The sequence below is a fragment of the Lactuca virosa genome, chromosome 6 (assembly GCF_052849685.1).
Source record: "Lactuca virosa cultivar CGN04683 chromosome 6, Lactuca_virosa_CGN04683_v6, whole genome shotgun sequence".
Classification (NCBI taxonomy): Eukaryota; Viridiplantae; Streptophyta; class Magnoliopsida; order Asterales; family Asteraceae; genus Lactuca; species Lactuca virosa.
In genome coordinates this window covers 86,951,119-86,967,670 of record NC_136431.1, presented here as the reverse complement: position 1 = coordinate 86,967,670, position 16,552 = coordinate 86,951,119, and the positions used below count along the sequence as shown (strand labels likewise).

At 42.1% G+C, this 16,552-nt stretch overlaps 2 protein-coding genes across 5 annotated transcripts; both read right to left on the bottom strand.

The window, feature by feature from the left end:
* Positions 1-2,983: 2,983 nt before the first annotated feature.
* LOC145119234 (protein CNGC15b-like) lies at positions 2,984-6,691 on the bottom strand. 4 transcript variants are annotated; one of them, XM_079054854.1, is made up of 7 exons: positions 6,570-6,691; positions 5,900-5,988; positions 5,197-5,746; positions 4,515-5,104; positions 4,320-4,431; positions 3,996-4,232; positions 2,984-3,762 (listed from the first exon to the last, which is right to left on the bottom strand). In XM_079054854.1, the coding sequence occupies exons 2-7, from the start codon at positions 5,926-5,928 to the stop codon at positions 3,106-3,108; spliced, it is 2,175 nt and encodes a 724-aa protein (XP_078910980.1). In that variant the 5' UTR covers positions 5,929-5,988; positions 6,570-6,691; the 3' UTR covers positions 2,984-3,105. The 4 variants fall into 4 exon arrangements, with proteins under 4 accessions (XP_078910980.1, XP_078910979.1, XP_078910981.1 ...); XM_079054853.1 differs by having other exon boundaries at positions 6,368-6,626; XM_079054855.1 differs by having other exon boundaries at positions 6,509-6,606.
* An 816-nt stretch (positions 6,692-7,507) lies between these two features.
* Positions 7,508-8,074, bottom strand: LOC145121722 (uncharacterized). Its single transcript, XM_079057426.1, has one exon. It carries the CDS (start codon positions 8,072-8,074, stop codon positions 7,508-7,510), a length of 567 nt encoding a protein of 188 aa, XP_078913552.1.
* Between the last annotated feature and the right edge of the window lie 8,478 nt (positions 8,075-16,552).

Here is a 16,552-nt window from a genome sequence, read left to right as displayed (position 1 = left end):
ATCGTTGCATCCGAGTTGGCGTTTACCACTAGCAGGAGTGTATTATATCCACATCGAACAAACTTGCTAACATTGATAGACGAGGAAATTTATTGTAGGCGATGTTGAATATTTTAAAATATGATGAAATAACGACTAGTAATAACAGTGAGCATATTTTTTGTTTTTGTAACAAATTATAAGTTAAATGCTAACTTATTATATTTATTTATTTATTTATTTTGCTTTTTATATAAAGCTTTTAGAGGCGATATGCGATAAAAACGGACAAGGAAAATGAAAGACACCTATAGAGGTTTAAAGGTTGATAATTGACACGTTTTTTAATGGAAGTACTTGTTTTTTTATGTTGGTAATTTATTTTCACATGTGTGTAACACTTTAAAACTGTTGCTATTGCTATTTCATCATGCTTAGTGTTTACCACATTTCTAAAGTTGTTGTCATTGTTCGATAAATTTTAGCTAATATAAGTGTCGTTGTACATGTTGATATGTTGCAAATTCAGTTCTAAAGCAGGATTGGTACCAAATACCTGAACTCGATACCGGAATCGAACAAATACCGTATACCTCGTAGCGGTTCAATATTCGGTTTCCATTTTTGACCATTTTTGGTTTTGGTATTTTGCGCGCCGAAAACCGTGTTCGTTCTGATTCCAATACCAAACTCATCCTAGTGATGTTTACATACAATTAATTAAAATTTACCATATTTAGATACCAAATTAACATACAATGAATTTGTAGTTGAATAACATTTAGTGATTGAATAGACAAGAAGAACTTGCTTTTTAATTATTTTATATAGATAAATTTTGTTGAACTTTTTAGAATTAAATGGGAAATCAAAAACGATAAAAAAAATTAGACCAAATTACAAAAATAGTTAATAATAATAATAATAATAAAAAAAAAAAAACTGTAGTTTTAATCTAAAAAGATTTGATGGCACATAGATCCAATATAAAAAAGATATCTAACATTGTAAAATTTGACTAATTGGCGACCAAATATCAAAAGTATATCTACATGTACAATAAAGGATATATCTTATATATTATAAATTTTACTTTTTATGTGAAGTATTAATTAACGTATTATTTGAATCTATTAAAATATAATATGAATTTAAAAGAAAATCAATAGTCCAAATTATTAAAACAAGAGAAAATTACGCGAATGGTCCTTGTGGTCGGGGGTAATCTACGCGCTTGGTCCCTAATTCTTTTTCTTAACTCGGACGGTCCCTAAAATGTAATTTGTTGCGCGTTTGGTCCCTGCCAGACCTAAAAATACTATTTTGCCCTTTTTATTTCCTTTTAAATTTTGTTAATTATTTATTAAAAATTTATTATTAAAAACAATCCGGTCCCACCCTTTACCTTCACCCTTCCCACCCATCGTCTCTTAATCATCATCATCGACCGATTTCTTCCAAAACCAATTGGCTACCACCACAACACACTCCTTCATCCCTTATCCCCTACCCTATCGTCGCTGGAAAGCTCCAATCTTCCTTTACCTTTGTCGGAAAGTTCTCAGTCACCTTCTTACCATTTCACGTCGGACATCAATTTCAACCTAACAACCTCTCCTTCATCAACATCATCGCCTTCTTCACCCTCGATCAAGAAGAAGGGGCGATGACGAAGCTTAGGGCTCCACACTGCTGCTCAATCCCTACATCGGAGGTCGTTTCAACGACCTACCACTGCTGCTTGGACCACCGTTGACCTATGGACAAACGTTGGTGGTGTTAGGGTTCCACCACTGCTTCAGATGCTTCCCCACGAACCGATCCATTTGTTTCCCTTCCATTTCTTTCCTTACCATTCTTGATGTGTATTATGATTAAATCAAACCAAATACGGAGCCCTAAAATCACAAGATTATAGATATGTCTCCTAACTCTCTTGGTGATTTGGGTATATTAGGAGATAAAGCATTTGGTTAATGATTTGTGATTCCTTTTTTCATCAGGTTGGTGATTCAACTTGAAAACTCAAATTTCAGGTATTAGAATGTACACCCATCATCGATGCTCTTCATCTTCACAAACATCGATCTTTGTCTTCAAGACCAGGGTTGATTTCTAGGATTCATCATGGATTAGATTTCAAACATTTTGATTTTTATGGTCATAGTGGGATTTTGATTTTAATTTCGATTTTGATTTCTGGGTTCATATGGAAAAACACAATTTATGGTTTTCATCTAGATTGTATCTGCAAGTTTTTCCTGGGGATTTTAGTTTTGGATGTGAGTTGTATATTGGATTTTTGTTTGGAATTTGAGTTGTTGCTTTGATTTCAGATGTATTTCATATTTATGGTCGAGTATTAGGTAGTCTGTGTTGATCTTATGGTGATTTCTTTGATACCTGATATGTGGTCGGAGATAGTGACCGGAGCCTGTGTCGGGAAACAGGATAGTCTTCCTCCATTGGGGGAAGGAAAGAAGATTAAGTTGGGGTGGGTCCATTCAAAACAATTATTAATAATTTATTTAGTTAATAATAGGTGAGGTAATAAAAAAGAATTAACAAAATAAAAATATATCATTAAGGGCAAAATAGTCTTTTGAGGTCTGGCAGGGACCAAACGCGCAACAAAACTACATTTTAGGGACCGTCCGAGTTAAGAAAAAGAATCAGGGACCAAGGGCACAGATTACCCCAAACCATAGGGACCATTCGCGTAATTTTCTCTTAAAACAAACATTTTATACGTCAAACTATACTACTACAAAGAAAACATTTGGAGTGTCGGCTAAAAATCGACTTTCACTCGGAAACTACATATTTATAAAGCCTTTACCTACTTATGAACCCCATCTCCCACCAATTAACCACCGCCAACCTCCCCCACCCATCTACCGACAGCCCTCCCCCACCAATAACCACCGTCTACCTCCCCACCCTCCACCGACACAATATAATCTTTTGCCTATTCATGCTTTTACAAATAATATAAAACAACATATTGAAAAACTCAAAAAAGTATTATTAAACCACGTATAATTCAAGAATCATAGTAAAAATACATAACAAGTCTACGTATTCACAAATTTTTTCTATCCCTTTTTGCACACTTCCCTATTTCTTTCAATAATCATTCCTCTCTTCTACAGAAAAATCAGGTTCTGTCGGCTTCTGCAACGAGCCACCACCGCCGCCGCCAGGTTTCGACCCTCCGGGCCTTCTACTCCCACCACCATGCACCGGTAAGCTAGCTCCCGACTCATAATCAACACTCTTAAAGCTCTCACGAGCCTGAAGTTCCCTAACACTCTTTCTCCTCTTATACCGCCGCCACGCCGCCTGAACAAAACAAGCCGCCCATGTCCGCCACTGGTGGCTATAAAACCTAAACTTATGCCTTAATTGCTTACTATGCAATCTTCGAAACTGTGACGCCACAAATTTCAAATCCTCTGCTATGAGTGCAAAAGCTTCGACTTCAGATATTGCCTTAACTGTCCGGGTGGACGAGGGGAGGACCACACTCGGACGTGGGTCCAGGGCCCACGTCAGTAGCTCCTCCCCACAAAAATCACCTGGACCGATCTGGCATGAATTGTAAAAGCCAGTTCGACCTCCGTTTGTAGTGTAGGAATCTAGGTTTCCTCGAATTATAAACAACATTTCGTTCACTGGATCTCCTTCTCGCACTAGACATGTCCCTTGAGTACACAATGACGGTTGTAGCCTCTCACATATAGCGTCTAGCATCCTTTCGTCCATTTGATCAAACAAGGGAACCTATCAAACAAAATTATTAGTTCCAATAAGTTCCTATAAAAAGTCCAATCCACATTGAAATTATACGAAACCCTAGAATTTTTTTGTCATTTAGTTGAAAAAGCTAATTTTCACCAACTAGGTGGCTAACTTATAGAGTTTGGTTCACATTAAAATTAAAACTCTAACACTGTAGCTGCTGAGACTCAAACCCTAATACTTTTTTTTTGCTGTATGCAAATGATTAAACTTACTCGGCGAACTAGATCGTAACAAAGATGACGTTTTATATCTCGCCGGAGATCTAACGGAAGTCCTTTAAGAAGAGATTCTTCATCCACCCCTCGAGTTGCCACCCATTTATATTGATCATATCTCCGGACAGACTGGCGGAGCTCCGGCGGCAGTTGGCGGTGGTGCATCCATTGTTCCGTATCGGTTCTCTTGATCCGCCATTCTTCTAATCGAACCGTTGTCGATTGAAGATAAGTCTGTGAATAAAATAAAACTTGTCAACAATTAATAATATATCATGATTCATGACCTCAAATCGTATAATTTTTAAAACCCTAATTCACCTGCATATTTCCTATTAACAACGCAAAAAGAACCAAACCCACAGTCGCTATCACAATCGCAAACATTATTTCACCAATGTAAGTGCTCGTTGACAAGTTTTGACCCAAAGAACTGTGTGATTCAATAGTCAAAAGTCCAAAGTCAAAACATAATTAAAGTTGAAGAATTTGATGAAAACAAGAATCTTTCTCTACCTGAGATTCTTTAAGCCGAACCAAAGACAATAGAAGTACTTGTTGAAGAACAAGGCTGACGTCACTTCTGACTCGAGTGCATCCCCATAGATACCAAACGGATAAAACTCGCTAGTGGGGACACATTGATTTGTCAGATTGCTTGTTTGGAACCATGAACGTCTAGAAGCTTCGTTAGTTCTTTCACAGTCGAAAAATTCGTCTTTACAATTCGGATCTTCAACAACACATATGCTTCTCCAACACGCTTCTTGCCTTTCAACTGCTAAAAGATACCAACAAGCTCCTACAACCTGTAAAAAACTCAACATTATAAACAAAAAAAACACCATTTTTGTTTGGATTTTGACATTGTTTATTAAAAGTTTGCGACTTACGTGGCTTGCCAACATGTATAACATCAAGTTATACGCTGCTCCAGCCCATGCTGTTTCTGTAACGACACCTGTCGCTTCGACTATTTGTGAGGAGAGAGGGAAGATAAGGTAAAGTCTTGGAACGTATTGAAGGATGATAAAGAAACGAAGAACGTTCTTTGTGTTCGCCATGGCTGAACCACTTAAGCTCGGTATTATTACCCAGATTAACAGCTTCAATGAGATCAAGAAAGCAAAAATAAAATAAAATATTATATTTAACAAAATCATACACAAAAAAGAATCGATTTTTATGTTTTGTATACCTGAGGAAGTGGAAGGGCAGCTACAAAATCGATCCAAAGATCACCCTTTATGTATCTTTTTGCTATTTTGGAAGAATCTATAACAAGCTCACCTCTTCCAAAAACACGGGAAGAAGGTGCCACGTAAGAAGTTACGAACTTCATGTATATCTGAATCATGTAAAAAACATCGGCTACTGATCTTACGATTGTGAGAGAGACTTCGAGGGTGAATCCGATGTCGATGCAAGCGTTTTTTCTGACTGATGGTAAGTAAAAGAACAAAGGGTCTACGAATAAAGAAACTAAACATGCGACTAAGAAAATCTTGTTCCATTTTCGTATGGATTGACCTCGAGGATCCAAGATTTTTTTCTTGACTCTTTCGTAATCTTCGGAGAAAACTCTTGAAAGAACTTTGGATTTCAAGGAGGGTCGTGTGTGTTTTTCGATTCTTTTTTCGGGTATTCTTGTTTCTGGTATTTGTTTTGCTTCTATGTTGTATTTGACTTTAAATAAGTCGTCGGCGTTGATTGATTGGAACTTTGGTAGTTCAACTTCATCTTGAAATCTGTAGGTTCATTTCGGAAAGATCGATTATCTCTCAGCAGATTAAACCAAAAATTCAGCAAACAAGAATCGAATAACAGCAGTATTAAATGAAGAACAGTTTCTAAATGGAAGAATTTGAGCATGTTTTAAGAGATTTGAGAGGAAAAAATACCTTACAGATCTTGAATTAGCATATGACATGGTGGTTCAATGAAAATATTGAATCTTTGACTTGGGTGTTCGAATGGTAGAACTTTGGATCTGTTATGAAGAGGAAGAAGAAAATACAAAGAGGGCATGAGTTACCGGAGAATTAACCGGCGATGAGTAGCAGACCGGAAATGAAAGAACCCCATTAATGAATTTGCTTCAAAAACTATCAGAAATCATGTGAAGTGATTAAAATAGTATCGGTTTCTCCTTTCAAAACCAGAAATTCAGGTCAAACATGTGACCATTTCGTCCGAAACAAACTTCATATTATAAAATGGTGTTGTTGGATTAATTTAAAATATCGGAAAGCAATTGAAGTTTGATCTGGCAAATCAGAACTTCAACAACAATCAATTTTTTAATAAAAGAACTAGAGATCTGACAGAGAGTGAGATACCCAGAAATGAAAAAGACGAAAAAAAGGAACCTTTTGCTAAAGACAAAACCGAAACAGAAGAGAGAAGAAGGGCACGTTTTCTTCACACATGCATCGATTTTTTTACATTTGTTTTCTGTTTCGTAAATGGGTTACCCGTTTCTATCTCCACTTCATACGGAAACAGAGTACCTGATAAGGGTGTTTTTGCGTGCGAATTTTAGACACTGAAGGTGTTCGACGAAATGCTTACAAGAATTTAGAAGCCATGTCTTCGATGGAGGTGTGAGGTGCAATCTTTGCAAGATTCTTCTACATATATGGAAAGTTTTCTTCATCCCTTATTCACTACCCTTTGGTTTTATTATATTTAATTTATAGCTTTTTTCGACTTTGAAAATTGAAAACACTTTTACTTTTTGCTTTTTCTGTTATAATAAAACCTATAGAAAAGAGTGTTGGGCGCTTATTTGGAATTAAAACTTTTACATATACTAATTATAGATTACTAAGTCATTTTTATATCTTCATGATCTATAAATAATGATACAGTATTATAGTTATATAATAAAAAAAGTTCTAATTTGATTATTATTGTTATTAATTTTGCAGACAAAAATTTAAGTGGATTTCAATATTTTATTTTTATCTGCATTTAACTTTTTTTAACAATGGTTGGATGTCATTTTCATTAAAAAACAAAAAGATACAAAAGGCGTTGAATTTGTAGCTTATGACGGTGACGGAGCTGCCTCCGGCCTCCACATTCCACACTACCGCCACAATCATTCTCCGTGTGGAAAAACAACGAATTCCACATTTCTTTTTCCTGCGCTTTCTTTTTACATATTATTTAGGATATATCTAGTAGTTGGAAAATATTTTATATTAGATTTTTTTTCAATGAATATTTTAAGATCGTATTATGGTTTTTTTTTTTTTTTTTTTTTTTTTTTTTTTTTTTTTTTTTTTTTGGAGATATGGTGAGATATTAAATTAATGAATTTGATGTTAAAAAAATACCACATTATATTTGTCACACTACTTGCCATACTTGTCATCTTTTTTTAACTAACTTAATTTAAAACTACAATTTCATTAAAACTCAAAGAAAAATACAGCAAACACAAACAAAAACTTACATATTAAAATAAAAAACATAGAAACTAAAATTACCAAACCTAGATAGACCTAAATGGGATCTTCATCGGAAAATTGACCTTCCAAATCGTCGATCGGTTCCAAATTAAGATCGATGTGGCCGACGTTCCAAATATGTTCCATCAAATCCCTACGTAGTACATGATGTGTCTCTACATCATGAATTATTTCCCTCCTCGCTAGGTACTCCACGCTTCCAATCTCAAAAACTTGTGTCGGTGGAACGATCTCGTTTTCGTTATACTCACATAATATATTTCTTTCGTTTTCAAGAATCATATTATGCAATATGATACAAGTATACATCACCATACTAATTTTCTTCTCCTCCAAATAAGGCGCGGGATATTTAAGAATATACCAACGTTTTTTCAAAGCCCCAAATGCTCGTTCAACATCCTTTCTCGCCTTCTCTTGAGCTCTCTTAAACTTCAACCTTTTGCGATCATTTGGACATAACAATGACTTCACAAAACACGTATGATCCGGATAGATCCCGTCGACACGATAATACTCGTTCATGTACGATGTTCCAGCTACTTGAAAGGAAGAGTCTGGTGCAATCCTGTTATACATGTCGTCAAATAACAGAGACATGTTAAGAACATTAATGTCATTAAGGGAGCCAACAGAGCCAAAGAATGCATGTCATATCCACAAATCATGTGAGGCCACCACTTCAAGTATAATGGTTGGATAACCATAATCACCTCGAGTGTATTGCCCTTTATGGGCATTCGAACAACAACCCCATGCCTAGTGGAGGCAATCTAGGCTTCCCAACATTCCACGAAAGCCGTGCACAATTGAATGATGAGCATACAACTGTTGGATGTCACCACAAATAGGTTTTCGCAGATATCGTGGACCATATAATCTCATGAAATACTTGCAAAATTTTTGAAGGCTAGTTTGTGCAATACATCCGGACATCCTAAGATTCTCATGTAACGCCCTGTTCCAAATCGCTTTCCTAATTCGGGATTATGGCATGAGGATAGATTATCATAAGGCTTGGGGCCTTTGGAAGAGAGAGATCTAAACCCATTTACGTATAGGTAATGTAAATGAGGTGATCCGGGAGCTGGTTCGTGTCTTGAAGCCGAAGGGGTATATCGGTAAAGTGACAGTTCGAGCCCTTTATGGGTTTTGGGTTTTATTCGGAAGACTGTAATGCTTGGGCGCATTGTTAAGGGCATAGGGATTCTCGCCACCTTATCGTGGATATAAAGTTTGTCGGAAACGGACTTAGAACGAAGTAGTTATAACACTTTGAAGTTTTTGGCAATATTGGTCCCTAATGGAGAAAAGTGGTGAGAAGGTACCATGCATGCAAGGTGGCCAGCGCGGAAGTACGCCCATCGTAAGTTAGGGGTACGCCCATCGTAGAGGAATAACTGGACGCGAGTGTTGGAGGAGTACGCCCAACGTATGAGAAGTACGATCAGAGTTCCTAAACCCTAATTTTGGGGCTAAGCACTATATAAAGAACATAATGCCCTAGATATCAGCCTCCCTCTCACCCTTAGACAGCCACCACGAAACCCTAATCCTTCTTTGAGTGTTCTTGGAGCTTGGAAGGCCATTAGAGAGCATTTTGGTGTTGTGAATCCATTTTCCAAGCAAGTGAAGAGCAAAGTAAGGTGGTTGTTCAAAGGAGAAGTTGTAGATCCGAGATGGTTGCTTCATTTTAGATCATCTTGACGCATAGAGTATTAAGTGCTTAATGGGAAAAGTGACTTAACAGAGAAGTACGTTGGGCGTACATGTATGTACGCGCAGCGTACACGCCATGCAGTCGGTACGCTTAGCGTACAGAGGAGTACGCCCCGCGTACCCAGCAGAAGTGGGCCATACATTGGACTTTGTTTCCTTAGGCCTTAGTGGGTCATCAGAAGTCAGATATTTGGGCTAAGAATACGTTTGGAATTTAGGGTAAGGCCCATTAGAGGGATTGGGCCCAATTTAGCAAATTGGGCCATTAGTGGGCCTTTATGGATTTTGGAGTTTTGGACTTGTTTGGTTTTGGACTTGGGCCTTAGTTAAGTATCTTGTGGGCCTGGGGTAAAATGGTCATTTTACCTAAGTATGGATTATGGATCATGGTATAGAACCCAATTACTAGTTGGGTGATATTCTTCAATGGCATGTTTAAATCTCGATTATGCCCTTCATGTTTGTGACTGGGATGCCGAGGATCACAATCAAGGAGTGAATAACCATGCAAATTAGCGTGGTACACCCAATGTTACAAATCACCTAACCATGCAAATTAGCGTGGTACACCCAATGTTACAAATCACCTAATCACAATCAAGGAGTGAATAACCAGCTCATCGGCAGAGAAATTGGCCGACGTGTATGTTCGCGAGATCATGTCTCGCCATGGGGTTCCCGTTTCCATTGTATCTGATCGGGATTTCCGGTTTACCTCCCGCTTCTGGCAGAAGTTTCACGAGGAGCTGGGCACACGGTTGCACTTCAGCACAGCCTTCCATCCGCAGACTGATGGTCAGAGCGAGCGGACCATTCAGACCCTCGAGGATATGTTGAGGGCGTGTATCATCGATTTCGATGGGAGCTGGGATTCCCACCTACCGCTTGCAGAGTTTGCCTACAACAACAACTATCATTCCAGCATTGGCGCCCCGCCATTCGAGCTGTTGTATGGGCGGAGATGTCGCACCCCGGTTTGTTGGGGTGAGGTTGGTCACAGGGTGATGGGTCGGACGGAGGTGGTCTTACAGACTACCGAGAAGATTCAGCAGGTTATACAGCGGCTGCAGACCGCTCAGAGTCGGCAGAAGAGTTACGCTGATCGACGCCGGTCCGAGCTACAGTTTCAGGTCGGTGACATGGTACTCCTAAAGGTCTCGTCCTAGAAGGGTGTGATCCGCTTCAGGAAGAGGGGAAAATTGGGTCCCCGATATATTGGGTCGTTCAGGATCATTGCCAGGGTTGGCAAGGTGGCTTACAGTCTAGAGCTGCCGGAGGAGCTTAGTCGGATCCACAGTACTTTCCACGTTTCGTAGTTGCGAAAGTGCATTGTGGACCCGGAGGCAGTGGTGCCACTGGATGACATTCAGGTTGATGAGCGCCTGAATTATATTGAGAGGCCGATTGCCATTTTGGAAAGAAAATTGAAGGTCCTGCGCAACAAGGAGGTTCCGTTGGTAAAGATACAATGGGAGCATCGGAGGGGATCCGAGTGGACATAGGAGTCGGAGGCTGAGATGCAGGAGCATTACCCGGAGTTATTCGCTACAGCTGACTTTGAGGACGAAGTCTAAGTCAAGTGGGGGAGAATTGTAACATCCCAACCGTCAGGTATTATTAATATTTTTCCTTTTAGACTTCACGTTGAAGGTCTACTCGACGAGTTAGCGCTATGACTCGTCGAGTAGCAGCGGGTTGGTCCGCGTGTTTAAGTGACCTACTCGTCGAGTCCAATAGGGGACTCGACGAGTAGGAGCTGGCAGATGAAACCCTAAATTTCGGGGGTTTGCACCCTATTTAAGGATAACTTATCCCCCCTTAGCCTCTCTTACTGCTCCCCTCGAATTCAAAAACCCTAATTTGTGTTGTTCTCTATATTGGTGTGCTTCTTAGCTTGGAAGGGGGATTTGGTGAGAAAAGGTTTGAAGACCAAGAAGTTTTGAACAAGGAACAACTGGGGATCTGAAGTCTACCTCAGTTTATCATCCATTTGGAGGTATCAAGTCATCACCTTGAGCTTCTTCTAGTTAAACCCCCTTTCTATATTGAGTTTTGGGACCATTTTGGGCATTTGGTGTTGCATTTCGAGTGATGAACCAAGATCTGAAGTTGCAACTTCAGATCTAGGCTCATCTTGGCCCTTATCATCATAAAGTCTCAGTCTTTAGCATGTTGGTGAAGCTCTTTTGCCTAGAACCCCCTTCTCTAGCTTGTTTTAGGTCATTATCACCATGCATGCACGTAAAGTTTACAACTTTACGTGATAAACATGCCTTCGGAAGCTGGATCTACAATATGGAGCCTCAGCATGGCTTAAAAAGCATCTGTATGGATAAAGAATTGAAGGGACTCGGCGAGTCGCAAGGTCGACTCGGCGAGTCATATGAAGATGGGCATGAACTCGACGAGTTGATGAACAACTCGGCTAGTCCGTTGAAGATTGCCTTGAACTCGGCGAGTCGGCTAGGGTTTCTCCCAATTCTTGGACACGTATGAACTCGGCGAGTTAAAAGGGAACTCGACGAGCCAATCAAGGATTTCACGACTTCTCGAGTTCAGGAAGGACTCGACGAGTCGGTGAACTGCACTCGGCGAGTCGAGTCAACATGGATTGTTGACTTTCACTGTGGACTGTTGACTTTGACTGTGGACTTTGACTTTGACCAAGAGTTGACCAGATTACTTCTGAGGGTATTCTGGTAATTTAGAGAATTATGAAAAAGGGTTTTATGGTAACTATAGGTGGTGGAGTTCGTGTTGGAGATCCGGGAGTTGAGCTTTCTAGTTTCAGACGACAGTTGCAAGGTGAGTTTTCCTCACTATACTCAAGGGTCTAAGGCACCAAGGTCGGCCCTTTAGATTATTATATGGTTATGTTATGCTAGTATGATCTGTTAGATCGGTATCCTAGAGGGTAGGATAATATTATATGACATGGGGTATGATCTGTTAGATTGGCATCCTGGTAGATAGGATGGTGTTATGTGTTATGTGGTAAGATCCGTTAGATCAAGTATTGTCTATAGTCTGTTAGGTGATTATCTATTATATGTGTACATATTTGTTTGGCGGTTGAGGCTTATCTGCTTGGTGTGAAGGCCAATAGACCTGGGCATTGCAACCTGTAGGTTGTGGGCCGTGAGTATTCCATCCCGAGGATGATTGGACTCAGAGTATGTGGGCAATCCAACCTGTTGGTTGTGGGCCTGGGGTATTCCAACCCGATGGTTGATTGGACCCATAGTGTGTTGGCAATCCAACCGGTTGGTTGTGGGCCTGGGGTATTCCAACCCGATGGTTGATTGGACCCATAGTATGCTGTTATGATTCTATGTGTATTGTTGCGGGTATGGGTATTTTGGGGGAACTCACTAAGCTTTCGGGCTTACAGTTTCAGTTTATTGTTTCAGGTACATCAGGGGATCGTGGCAAGGCAAAGGCGTGATCATACAGCTCCTCACTTTTTATAACTTTGTTTCTGGGATACTCTGATATGATACATTTTGAAAACAAGTTTTGTAATGATTAATGGTTTTGGAAATGTTTTAAAAGTTTTAAATTGGCTTGAATTTTATGGGTGTTACAAGTTGGTATCAGAGCCTTGGTTTGAGTGAATTGGAGGAACATGCGTGTAACTCCAATCTCAAATCAAGGAAAGGATTTTCAAAACGATTTCTTCAAAAAGGTTTTCAAAATAAGTAAAGGAGGATGCGGGATGTACGATCAGCCGGAGCCAGTAAGTAGCCCCAAAATACCATACAGTTAATTGATATGTTAGAACAGCATGCTAGTGCTAGGCTAGGGGTCTTCAGGAATTGCATGATAGAATTGCCTGATTGTATGATGCCTGATAGCCTAGGGTTTCCCTTATATGAAATTGACATCATTACTGTAGTTGCTTAGTGTATGCATCACAGCCGTACATAATTAAGATCTTATAGCCTAAGAATGTTTGATTTAGCCTTATGTTTTGTTCTTGTTTGATTGAGAGCTTAGGGTAGGATTGGATATTCGAAAGCCTATAGGGTCTAGCGTTATGTATGACTGGCATACACTAGGGTTGCAGGGGTTGGTGGAAGTTTCATGGATGAGTGAGTTGTAGGGGACCGGTAGGTCAGTTGTGAGACGGTTAGCCTTCCTCTAGGAGTGAGGATTGAGTGTTCTCTATGATATGTATGTTGTTAGGGTGTTGTGGTGATACTTGAGACAAATATGGGTAGGTGTGGAAGGTAGTATGGGCCCGTACTACTGAAAGCACAGGACCCACACGCGTAGCAAGGAAGTCACAACCCCTAGGGATTAGTCGGGAGTTGGTTCCCAGTTACCTATGCGGATTGTATGATATCTTCCTGTTATGTTTCAGAATGGCAGTTACGAGGCGTTTCACGTCGGGGTCCGGATCAGGATCAGGACAGGGTGATCAGGAGGCCCCAGTGGCACCTGAAGCTATCGGCCAGGAGGGGCCAATGTTGACAGAGGATCGGGTCAGAGAGATCATCCGTGAGGAGGTGGTCGAGATTGTCCGGGGTCAGATTCCGGAGTTGTTCGGGACTATTAAGTCCGCTATGATGGAGTATTTCGACGACAGATATGCAGCCCTCGCTGAGACAGCTGCCGCTGCAGCCACCGTGGCTGTAACAACGGCGGGAGGGGGAGCGGGGTGAGTTTTTCAGTACAAGGACTTCGATAACACGAAGCCCCCTACTTTTGATGGGACGCAGGATCCCATCAAGGCTATGAGGTGGATCTCGGATATGGAGGGGTGTTTCTTCACCTGCTCGTGTCCTACTGACCAGAAGGTCAGGTGTGCTCTGAACCTGCTAAGGTCCGGGGCCAAGGACTGGTGGAGACTTGCGACTGGGTCGTACACTGATGACCAGAGAGCTGCTGTTACTTGGGAGCAGTTCAGAGACATGTTCCGTGACCGTTACATTCCGCGGGTCGAACGGGAGCGTTTAGCACATGAGTTTCTGAGTTTGAGACAGGATGGGGAGTCGGTGACGGAGATCACCCATATGTTCACTGAGAGGGCGATGTTTTGCCCGGAGTTTACTTCCGAGCAGGCTCAGATGACCCGTTATCTGAGCATGCTCAAGACTGACATCCGTCAGTTTGTGTCTACCCAGCGATGTGATACACTTCTGGAGTTGCAGGAGGCCGCTAGACGGCGTGAGTTGGAGATTGAGCTGCAGTTGAGGGAGCAGTGGCAGGCCCCGACATAGTCACAGCCAGCGCCAAAGCGGTCCAAGACCGCTGATACGAGGACTGGGGGACAGCCAAGTCGCACTTGTGGGAAGTGTGGGAAGGCTCATTCAGGGATGTGCCGGACAGGGAGTGGGTGCCACCGATGTGGCAAGCAGGGCCATTTGGCCAGGGATTGTAGGCAGCCGACTCCGACTTCCGGAGTTAGGATTTGCTATCATTGTGAGCAGGTGGTCCATATGAAGGCCCAGTGTCCCCTACTAGCCGCCAAGTCGGCGCAGGCTCCAGCGCCGACTACCTTGAGGATCACGGATGGGAGACCAGTCAGGGCAGAGCCTCCTAAGGCTCAGGGTCGTGCTTTCCAGTTGACCGCAGAGGAGGCCAGGGCAGCGCCAGATGTGGTTGCCGGTATGTTTCTCCCCTCTATCTCATTTATTATAATTGTGTTATGCTTATCTGTTGTAACTATGATTAGGTACGTTTTTAGTGAACTCTTTGTCTGCTTTGATTTTATTTGACTCGGGGGCGAGTCGGTCTTTCGTATCTCAGTCATTTAGTAGGGAGTTCAGTGTGCAGTGGGTGAGTTAGAGTGTCCGTTGCGAGTGTCTATCGCCAACGAACACGAGGTTTCTACTTCTTCGGTTTATCGAGGGTGTGATTTGGAGATTTTCGGGGTGTCATTCCCGATAGATTTGATTCCGATTCCCATGGGGGAGGTGTGCGTGATTGTAGGCATGGATTGGCTCAGTCGGTTCGGTGCTATGATTGATTGCGAGGGCCAACGAGTGGTAGTTCGAACCCCAAGTGGGGGAGAACTGACTGTATATGGTGAGCGCACCAGAGTGGGATCAGGGTTTTGTTCAGCTGCCAGGGCTCGGCAGTACATTCAGCACGGGTATGCGGGTTATCCAGCGTATGTGGTAGATACGCGGGTCAGGGATCAGATTTCGGTTTCTGATGTACAGGTAGTCAGGGAGTTTGTAGATGTGTTTCCGGAGGAGTTGCCGGGGATACCTCCGGAGAGTTAGGTCGAGTTCAGGATCGACCTGGTGCCAGGTGCGGCCCCTATCGCTAAGGCGTCGTACTGATTGGCACCGCCAAAGATGCAGGAGCTGTCGTCACAGCTACAGGAACTGCTAGGCAAGCAGTTCATTCGTCCGAGCAGTTCTCCATGGGGAGCACCGATTCTTTTTGTTCGGAAGAAGGACGGTTCGCATCGGATGTGCATTGACTACCGGGAGTTGAATAAATTAACGGTGAAGAACCGTTACCGACTCCCGAGGATAGACGACCTCTTCGATCAGTTGCAGGGTGCATCTTGGTTTTCCAAGATAGACTTGAGGTCTGGGTATCATCAGGTCAGGGTCAGAGAGGAGGACGTGGAGAAGACCGCGTTCCGAACTCCTTATGGACATTACGAGTTCGTGGTGATGCCGTTTGGGCTCACCAATGCGCCAGCGGTGTGCATGGACCTGATGAATCGGGTCTGTAGACCGATGCTCGATCGCTCGGTCATAGTGTTTATAGATGATATCTTGGTGTATTCCAAGACCCGTGAGCAGCATGAGGAGCATCTGCGGGAGTTGTTGGGAGTTCTTAGACGAGAACTGGTTGTACGCCAAGTTCTCGAAGTGTGAGTTTTGGCTACGATAGGTCCAATTCCTCGGACATCTCGTTAACCAAGAGGGGATTTTGGTCGATCCGGCCAAAATCGAGGCGGTTATGTAGTGGGAGGTTCCGAAATCTCCCTCAGACATCAGGAGCTTTTTGGGATTGGCAGGGTACTACCGGAGATTCATACAAAACTTCTCCAAGATTGCGGTACCCCTCACTCGTCTGATGAGGAAGGGGTGGATTTCCGGTGGGGCCCTGAGCAGCAGAGGGCGTTTGAGACCCTCCGACAGCGGTTGTGCGAGGCCCCAGTCTTGACACTCCCGAAGGGAGTTGAGGATTTTGTGGTGTTCTGTGATGCATCCATCACAGGGTTAGGGGCGGTCCTCATGCAGAAAGGATGAGTGATAGCTTATGCGTCGCGATAATTGAAGCCCCATGAGACAAGATACCCTACGCATGACTTGGAGTTGGGGGCGGTGGTATTCGCCCTCAAGATATGGAGACATTACCTTTATGGGGTCCGTTGTACCATTTACACGGATC

Bases quoted from the DNA above. Each gene is read 5' to 3' on its own strand.
- LOC145119234 (XM_079054854.1), bottom strand. From the start codon at position 5,928: ATGTCATATGCTAATTCAAGATCTGTAAG. The intron at 5,747-5,899 runs GTATTTTTTCCT...ATGAACCTACAG, and splicing joins GCTAATTCAAGATCTGTAAG to ATTTCAAGATGAAGTTGAAC. The intron at 4,233-4,319 runs GTGAATTAGGGT...TTTTATTCACAG, and splicing joins TGTTAATAGGAAATATGCAG to ACTTATCTTCAATCGACAAC.
- LOC145121722 (XM_079057426.1), bottom strand. From the start codon at position 8,074: ATGTCTCTGTTATTTGACGACATGTATAACAGGATTGCACCAGACTCT.